The 10182-nt window shown below is 41.3% G+C and overlaps 1 protein-coding gene across 2 annotated transcripts in view; it reads left to right on the plus strand.

The window, feature by feature from the left end:
* The window catches only part of Prkn (parkin RBR E3 ubiquitin protein ligase), a 1575591-nt gene that overhangs the window by 1327000 nt on the left and 238409 nt on the right, over positions 1-10182 (plus strand). For both annotated transcript variants that reach the window (XM_023699288.1, XM_023699289.1), the window contains exon 8: positions 5195-5256. In XM_023699288.1, the coding sequence (XP_023555056.1) occupies positions 5195-5256 (62 nt within the window). The remainder of the gene's footprint in view (positions 1-5194; positions 5257-10182) is intronic.

Consider the following 10182-nt stretch of genomic DNA (forward strand, 5'->3'; position numbering starts at 1 on the left):
GTTTTGTAATGCCTTTCTATGTCATGTATAAAATCAGGCCTGGACTGGGGAGGTAGCTTGGCAATCTAAGTGTCTGCCTGGTGAGCGCAAGGACCTGGGTTCGATCCCTGGTACCATATGCCATGCCAGCCCCACACCAAGCCTGCCACCAAAACCAGGCGTGGTGGCTCACATCTATAATCCCTGAGGAGGCTGAGACAGGAGGATCACTATGAGCCCAAGCTGCATAGCAAGACTCTGTTCCCAAAAAATTTTTTAAAAAAATCTGTCCTGACTGCAATCATATAAAATACCATTGTGTCTTAAAAAAAAAAAAAAAAAAACCTTCTAAATCACACCTCAGTGGCCCCCAACTATAACCCTCCTCCTAATAGCATGTCCAGCTGCTTAACTTGTAGATGAACTAATCCACTAATGAGTATGGCATACCCCTCATCCAGTGACCTTCCAAAATTCCCGCATCTAAACACAGGAGTCTTTGTGGAACATTCTAGATCTAAACCCTGGCAGGCCATAACAAGAGTGTACCAGTGCAAGGCAAAAGATATAGTCCATCCTTGTGGAACTGCTTATGGCCTAGGTTTGTGTGGCCACTGTGCAAGGTTGCGCAAGTATTCCTACTCATTAGGCATACATTCATGAGATCTCTCTCATAACTTCTCAGCTTTTAGTTATTATTTCTGTTAGAACTTCACACAGGTGACTGCATTTGGATTCTGACAGCTTTCATTTTCCCTACACAAACCTTCTGTGAACCTGCCTTGAATTTCTAGTTTTGTTTTGTTTTTGCTTTTGTTTTCATTAGTAGGGATTGAATCAAAGGACTTTTATGTGCTAAGCAAGTGCTGTACCACTGAGCTACTGCCCCTTTGCCAATTGTACATTGAGAAAGAGCCTCGTTAAATTCCCCAAGCTGGCCTTAAACTTTCAATCCTCTTGCCTCATCCTCCTAGGTGTCTAGGATTAATTACAGATGTATTCTACCACTTCCAACATTAAATTTGATATTTTTAAAGCTCTTTGTACACTGAGTCCATTGCTGCCCTTTCTCACAGTGGTGCGCCTGTGGTGCACACAGTGTACATACAGGTTCTCCTCTATGATCCTCAACATCTCGACCCTCGCTGCTCGTGACTTCTAACCACATGCTGCATCCGTCTTTGTTTATTATACTTTATTGCACCTGCCAGGTGCTTCAGTGATTATGGAGCCATCACTGACATCCATCCTTTTACTCACAGTTTAAGAGAACACTGGAATATAAATTCTGAAAAGAGCTCATCTCAAATTCTGTTTTTCTATTTTACCTAAAATAAAAATAAGTCAAAGTCATTGTTCTCAAGTTCAAGTTATGTAAAAGACAATTGTAAGGGGAAAAAGTCCTTTTAAACTTCTTAGTTGGGGCCAGCGAGATAGCTCAGCAGTCTAAAGTACCTGCTTAGGCAAGCTTAGGCAGGTGTAGGGGACTGCAGTTCGATCGTGGGCACCACATACCAAGCCAGCCCCACCCTCAGGGTGGCCTGAGCTGGCAAAAACAAAACAAAACAAAACAAAACAAAACAAAACAAAACAAAACAAAAAAAACACCTTCTTAGCTGAAGGAAATTATCTTAAGGTAATATTTTAAAAAGATATCTAGCATCCACATGGCTGACACTGACAAGGGATCTACAAAGTGCAGTACAGGGTTTCAGGATAAATCCTGAGGGGAATTGACTGACCTTATCAGATACAAAAGTTACATTTCTTGTTATATAGGTCTTGCTTTATCTTGGTCTTAACCATTCAGTAGAAAAGTATAAAAATGAGGTGCATAAAGTAAAGCCATATTAATATGCTGAGCTGTACAAGGCTCTAGTCAACAACTTCTTTGGATAACCCACTACTACTGTGGACTGATGGACTGTGTTGGGTTGTTTTGCTAAATTCAAGCACCTATAATATTTAGATGCCAATGGAATACCCATCTCTGACAGGACTAAACAAAAAAAGGGGGATACAAAGGAAGGACCAGTCTGTATTTGTATATTCAGAATAGTTAGGATAGATATACAGCTACTTTCGCTTAATTCAATGAGAAGAAAGATTTGTACTAATATGTGTTTGGACAGGATATCCTGTCTGCTTCTTGTACTATGGATAACTACTAAGAAGATACCAATGTACAATGTATTAATTATTGAAAATGTCCTATTAATCTGCTTTGAAACTGTCTCATTGATATGTGTTTCTCAATAAAATAAAATAAAAAGATATCTAGAAATAAACTGAAATATAAACATTTTATGCTTAAGTAAGTAAAAGAGGGCTGGGGGTAGCTCTGTGGTCTAAGCTCCTGCCTGGTAAGCACAAGGTCCCAAGTTCAGTCCCCAGTACTGATACCATGCCAACCCCAGAATCCTGGGCACACTGTGCTGGCCCTGCAAGCAGGCATGGTGGCACATGCCTATGATCCCAGTGCTGGGATTACAGAAATAGGAGGATCAGTAGGAGTTGGAACTGTGTAGTGAAACCCTGTATCAAATATACAAATAAATAAATAAATAACACCAAAATAAAAACTTATAAAGATAAATAAAAATACAAAACCAAAGTAAACTATGGATTTATTGTGGCAGGTGCTGTCATTTTAGTGACCCTAAGCAGAGCCTTGAAAGACTAGTGTAGACCCTTCGGCCCCATACCTGCTGCCTTGGCTGTGTGCTGGTTCCAGTTTCCATCCTTTTTCCTCGAGGCTGTTCCCTTTATACTCTCAGCCTAGACCATGTGCTGGCTCTTGCTGCCAAAACAGCCCTCACATTTGATCATTCTCTATTTCTTTCTGATTCATTTCAAAAATCTATACTGTGACTGCTTGCTCCCAGAAAGGATGTTAGAAATTCTAAATGACCTTAAGCTGAATCTACACAGCAGTTTTTGGTTGCACTGCAGTCAAAAGAATGATGGATCAGGACCCCTTTTTACTAATTGTTCGGGTGACCACTAGGAGAGCCATCCTGAGGTGGACATTACCTCAATCAGAACATGTCTATTTAGGCTCAGGCTTGCAGTCCCTGGGAAGGTGCCTAAGAGGCAGACACAACACGTAGAAGGCCTTGGTGTGGAAGAAAGCTGCTCACATCATGGAGGCCAGGTAGTAGGTAGAGAAGGGAGGAACAAACAATAGAAATACACCCTTCAGGTCGTTCCCACAGTGACCCGCTGTAGAAGGAGTCAGCTGTTGGGCCCCAAATTGTAACAACATGAACCTGCAAGTTCTCCTGCTGGAGAGGCACTCAGCCTAATTACGTCTCTCATATAAGGGATGCAGCTTTCCTTGTCTGCGGTATCAGACAACTCTGTGCCATGGATTGATCATGTTTTCAACCAAAATATTTGCCTCCAAATTTTTATTTGTTTTCTTCAAGAAGAAATATTTTGTACTGTCTAGGTGAATATTTATGAACCCATTTTCTGATAGCAGGAGATGCTGAGTGTTACCAAAGATTATAACTCTGTCTTGGCACTTTCCATGACCGCAGAATTTCAGAATTGTGACTAACCCAGGTGTTAGTTGGGGTTCTTCAAAGAAACAGAATCAGTTGTAGAGACAGGCATAGGAGAAAATTATTTGGGGAACTGACCGTTGAGTTGAGAGTAGCTGAGATCCAGGAAGCTCTGCAACTCAGACTGGGGGTGCTGAGGACAGGGAGGCAGGGGCTTAAGTGAGTTGCACAGGAGAAACCCAAGAACCAGGCACTCTGAGGGCAAGAGAAGGTGGATGTTCCAGCTCCAGAAAAGACTGATAACTAAACCTCTTTCTTGTTCGTTCTGTTCAGATCTGAGGTATCCTGGATGAAGTGAGGGCAATCTTCTTCATTCAGTACATTGTCTGAACACTTGTTAATCCTTTCTTGACAGACCTTCATTGACATACACAGAAATAATGTTTTTACTGGCCATCTGGGTATTACTTGGGTTGGTCAAGTTGACTCATAAAATCAGCCACTCTACTCAAATTCTTCTTTAAAATATCTTACGGAAAAGCTCACATAGCCTCTATTTACAAACCTTCCATCAATGGCTTAAGAAGTCATTTTTTTTGTTTTTCTGTTGGTGTAAGTCCTGCCTCCTAAAACAATGCACAAGCCAAACTACCCTTGTAAAGGATGCCTTCACCCATGTGATGACAAGTTTTATCATTCCTTAGCCTGCTTTGCTCAAACACCCTCACTACCTCCAACTATTCTTGCATCACAATGCTGAGTGAAATAAGAAATCACTGTGATATCTTTGATGTGTTCCTCATATGATCCAATCTCCTTGATAGAAACTTCAGTTGAGATCCCTAGGTCTTATCTCAAAGAAACAAGTTTTATATCCATTTTGCTTCCAGAGTTAATGTTGTAAATAAGTACACTATAATATTATGGAATAATTATATTGAAAAGACAGGAATAGAACACATTTTAATGGAGAATAAGTACATACTAATTTGTAAACATATAAATGTAGGTGTATATATAGACAGCCATATATATTATTTGTTCATGTATGTATTTAATTACCTCATTATAACTGAAGAAATAAAATGTGAAAGCCTGAACAGGTAAGAGTGATGGGTGGAAAGATTTCCACACCCTATCCCAGGGTCCTTCCATAAAAGAGCTTCCCAAGCTTAAGGGCAAAATATGGATCTTGATGAACACAGCCTTCTGGAAGAGCCAGGCGGGTTTCCTCAACCTCGGTGAATCCTGTAAAGATAGAACACCCACCTGCTCTGTTCTCCATTCTGGAATTGCACTGAGCCTCCCTGCCCCTGGGGGTTGAGGAAACAGGAGTCAGTCAATGAGAACCCGCAGTCACCAGCTCTCTCCTGCTCCAAACCCTGGTTCTGTGTTAGGGATAGGTGACAAAGAAGAGAAATGTGTGACACGTATCCTATGGCTCCACAAATGTCATCACAAGGAGCTGGAAGGGATTGGCCAGAATCACACGTGACCCTTCCCCAACAAGTTGCAGGTGGAGTGAGGTGGTAGAGACTGCTATTATGAAGGTCAGCCTTCTCTGTGATTGGCTGGACTCATGTTTCCAAGCACACATTTACATCCTCCCAAACATCAGCTTTGGTCATTGATAGTCATAACCGCATGTAAGAATGTATCTTGCACAGAATAAGGATGACATTTTAGTGATTAATTTTTCTCTCCAACAGCTGGCTGCCCCAACTCCTTGATTAAAGAGCTCCATCACTTCAGGATCCTTGGAGAAGAGCAGGTGAGTCAGCCTCTCAAAGGCCGCATCACGGTGTCGTCAAAGATAGACGCTAATGAGACAGTTTGGGCTCCCCCCAGGGAGGCTGAGTGTGTCTCCTGACCCACAGAGCCCTGAAGTAGGGAAGAAAGCCATGCTGCAGACATGTGTGAGGACACTTTTCGTCTTCTATCCATCAGACCTGACAGGTTATTAATTGGTACATCTGCTATCTGCCAGAGCGTTTCATCTCAAGACTCGAGCAGTAAGCAGGCACCGCATAGTGGCAGATGAGCAAACAAACAAATGCAGAGATGAATTATGCCTGCGGGATCGATAGTAACAGACACTGCGATGTGCTGTCTGTGGGAGATGCGCAAGTGCTTTTCACCTGATCTTTGTATTTTGCATGTGTGATCTGTCTTTCACAACAGTCACTTTCTATATGAATGTGTGCCCGTGGCATGCGTAGGATGACCCATTTAGAGCATAGATGATTTAAATGCTACATTCTGCTCAGTAAGGAGTGTCACATTTTAAATAGATATGCAAAGGAAATAATTTAGGGTGCTAAATATATGCATACGTGTATGCATGCATATACTCCTGATGCTTATATTTAGCCCTTCATATCCACAGGTTCCACGTCTATGGATTCAGCCAACAGCAGATTAGAGACACTTGAGGGGGGTGTGGGCAAGAACACAGCAACAAAAATATAAATTCTTAAAAATGTGTCAAGCAAGTATGTACTTAGCATTTACTAGCAGTAAGTATTATTAGTAATGGAGAGGTGCCTTAAAGCACATGGATGTTGTATGTTGATTATATGCAAACACTACACCACTTGATACAAGGAACTTGAATCTCTTTGCATCGTACTGTATTGTGGGAGTTCTGGAACTAGGCTTGCACCATGGGTACCCAAGGACAACTGCACATCTCTTACCCCTTACGTGAACTACAGATTCTATATTAGTATGTTAAATTAAGGTATCTAATAGTCAGGTTATCCTTAAAATAGTTGCGCTGAGTAGTTGGCAATGCATTGGTTAGCCTACCTAACACTCCTGTTACTGCTTTTTATTCCCAAAGATGATCTTTGCCAACTCTGACCATATAAAATGCCAATAGCTGGGGGGGCTCAGTTTGTCCATGTTTTCAGTTTGTGTGTTTTTGTCTGGTATGTGTGAGTGGCAAGGTATGACTGTTTATTCCCAGTATGAATTAAAACCAGAAAGTGCTGTTTATGGAGGATAAAAATAAACTAGAATCATTTCTTCATCCTTGAATAAACAAATTATAGTATACCTCTCCTCAATTTGTGCTTTCAAAGAAGCAGCTATAAATGTTTATTCAAATACGAGCAAAGCCAATTTTCCTGCATTACAGATAAAAATTGATAAATGAATCCTCAAACATACCTACTTATTAAATCACCTGCCTCTAATACCCATTTTTCAGTAGAAACCTGAGAGACTTCTTAAATCAAATGTTGTTGATCATTCCCCTGACATTGCTGTTCAGATAATGGAGCTTCTCTTCTAATGTGTACCACTACTTGCAAATTGTTTCCATATTTATTTTAGAGTCATTGAGCAATTAGAAGAAGCCAACTGTAATCATCCCAGTAGAACTGCATAAACAGTCCGACCATTTTGCATTCTCCTAAAAATTTGATCAAATCACCCTAAATAGTAGTGCTTCTCTGATTAGTTAGGGCTGTAGAATACATCATAACAAATTGATCTCTATTTTCCACAAAGCCACATTTTATTTCTTCTCATTCTATGGCTATTACTTAGCACCCACTATATGCTCTATACATAGTTATAAGGACAGAAGATGGAAAAGAAATCACCATTGAACTTTTATTCTAGTAGGAGAAACCCATGTTGTGTTATGTAGGCATAAATATGTTCAGCATTATGTTAGCTACTTTTCACTGTCGTGAAGAAATGTATAACAAAAAGGAGAGATAGCAAATACCAGGGGGAAAGGCAAAATTTTATGTAAAGTGATCAGTGAAAGTCTCACCAAGCAGGTACTACAAGAGTGAAGACTGAAAAGTGTCGAAGAAAATGCCATAGTGACCTCAAGGGAATGAGATGTCTAGAGAGGAACACACACACGTAGAGGCCCTGAAGAATGATTTTTTTTTTGTTGGGGGGGTGCTGGCTCAGGCTGCCTTAAGGATGGGTCTGGTCAGACATGTAGAGCTTGGATCGAACCAGCTGACTGTGTTTTCTCAAGCAGGCAGTTAAACAACTGAGTAACCCGCAAGCCCTCCAGAGGCCCTGAAGAGACTGTGCCTGGCTTGCTCATAATAGTATAGAGGCCAATTGACTGGAAGAGGCTGGTGAGGAAGCAAACCAAGAGTTGCAAAATTGAAATAGTAATAAAGAGTAAGGCGGGGGCCTGCCTCTTAGCTCAGTTCTTTAAGTGGCTGCTTCAACAAAGTAGTCAGGCTCAGGTTGTTGCAGTTCAATCCCCACAACTCAAGCCAGCCAAACCTGCCCTGAAGGCATTTGGAGCAAAAAATTAAAAAAGAAAAAATCCTTCTGCCAATAAAATTATGGAAAAAAAAAAAGAGTAAGGCAGATTGTGTACGTAGAAGTGGAAAATAGTGGGAAGAAATCCAGAAAGTTTTTGAAAACAAGAAGCCAATGGACTTAAGCATTCCTAAGGGGAGAGATGATCTATTCCCCGTTGCTGCTCAAGTAGTAACAGAATCTCAAGTGACATAAGAGCCTGCATCATAGGGCTCATTGTTGACCTTGACCAATGTTGGGACTGTCACCGGTAGACTGCTGAGCGTGATAGCCTGCCTATAAAAGGTTCATGTGAGAAGGAGAAAATGAGTGGAAGACAGCAAATAGAGACAACTCTTAATTCTTGTTAGAATTTACCTGTAAAAAAGCAAAGAATTTAGTTGTCTAGAGTTGGAAATATGGGATCACAAATATATGCTCTTTCATGAGAAAAATTGCCACATGTTTATGAGCTGATTGGGATCATGCGATAGAAAAGTTAGTAGACTGATGATGCAGAAAAGGGAGGGAAATGATCAGGACTGATATCCTTAGACATAAGCCTGGTCTTGGAGGAAAGGACAGGCAGCTTCCGGGTAGTGCAGAAGGCAGTGTGCATGGACACAGAAGAACAAGAGTGCAGCAGCGGATGGTGGAACAGCTTGAAGCCCTCTCTTGCTTGTTTCTCTAGCAGAACAGGAAGCTAGAGTATCAGCTGAGAGTGAAGATGGTATTGGATGGGTATAATTTCTTCTGTAAAAAGAAATTTACAGAAGGAAAAAGATGATAAAATTGTCCTCTAGGAGGACAGGGCTTGAATATATTTGGAAAATGCACTGTTTTTCAATAAGATCAATAAGCCTGAAGTTTTCAGTAACTTTCTACTTGTGGGTGCAGATGCAGAAACAGAAGAGGATTGGGGTTCTGCCACGATGGATAGCTGGAACAAAGGGAAAAAAGTGAGATTACAGCTGTGGCTATAATGACTGAGCAGTTAGATTTCATCCAGGTAAGCAGAGGCATGAGAGGGGCAGGGAGAAGTAGTAGGAGCAGTGTGTTACAGGTGCCAGTGGGTTCAGGAAATGTGTGCAGTTTGAGAAATAAAATAACTGCAAATGTAGGCATTGGCCAAAGGATGATACTGAAATTGAAGGTGTGGAAGGAGGTATGTGGTCAGTAATGAGAAGGTCAGGGGGATGTCCAGGGGTGCAGGGTGCCTGAATTGGAGTGAACGAAAGGATGCTCACAGCTGAGGTTACCACGTGGCAAGCCAGGGTGCGGAACATACCATCCTCGTACCGCTGAGTATGTGCAGAACTGCCACTGGAGTGAACATGGAGGGTTATGGAGAGACAAAAGCTAAAGAACTGAGAATAGAGAAACCAAAGGGAGGAGTATCCCTGGCTGACTACAAAAAGAGAAATAGAGGTCACTGTAGCTTGCTGGTTAAAATTAAAAGCAGGTGGATTTTAGGAGATAAAAACAAAAACCATCTTCCTTGGGCACATGAATAGCACTTCTTGGGTGACTCCAAATACAATCACAACGTATCTGAAGGAGGTGCAGGAGAGCTCTGGCATCAGGTGCCAGGCAACTTCAATTCGAGAAGAATGTCAGGGAAGCGAGAGGGCAAGTATGTCCTCAGAGGGTGGTACAGTGAAGGATGTGGTGGGTGAAAAGGATGCACAGAGCCATGTGAGGGGGCTGGGGTCATCCCAGAGAGATGACACGTATGTCATGATCTTCCTTGGTAACTGACATAAACAGGGCACACCAGTCAGGATGTTTATATCCTGATGATATATGAGAGGACCCAGTGGCCTTGGGCGAATGGTGACATGAAGCTGTAGAGCAGACATGGAAAGTTTCAGCCTGCAACCCTTCTGCCAGTGGGAACACACAGCTTCCCAGGAACTGCGGACATCCTCAGGCTGTCTTTCAGTGTTGAAGGCAACAAGTATTGCTTGATAAAGTAGCACTTTTTGTTTTATTTTGGGGTTTTTTTTGTTTATTGTTTTGCTGTCAGAAATCAAACTCTAGACTTTGCACTAGCCAGACAAGCACTGTACCACTGAGTTGTATTCCCATTAACATTTTCATAGTAATATATGTTATAGCATCCTTGAACAGATCAATTTTGTCTCAATAAGTTGGCCTTTCCTTTCACATAAGAGGAAGAGTGGTCACTCAGCCATCCTTTACAATTGTTGTAAATAAATACGATTCTGAAGTGAGATAAAAATAGTAAAATGTTTCTGACTTTAACTACTTTTTACACTCCATCAGTACAATGAAGCAGTGGCAACAAAATAGACCTTGAAATAAGTGTTAATGGTCACTTGAATTGATAAGACCTATACAGTACTACTTAATTACTAAATCCATTGCTGAATGGCAAAATATATGCCAGCTAACTTCT

The sequence above is a fragment of the Octodon degus genome, unplaced genomic scaffold, assembly GCF_000260255.1.
Source record: "Octodon degus isolate 3935 unplaced genomic scaffold, OctDeg1.0 scaffold00112, whole genome shotgun sequence".
In the NCBI taxonomy this organism is placed as follows: domain Eukaryota; kingdom Metazoa; phylum Chordata; class Mammalia; order Rodentia; family Octodontidae; genus Octodon; species Octodon degus.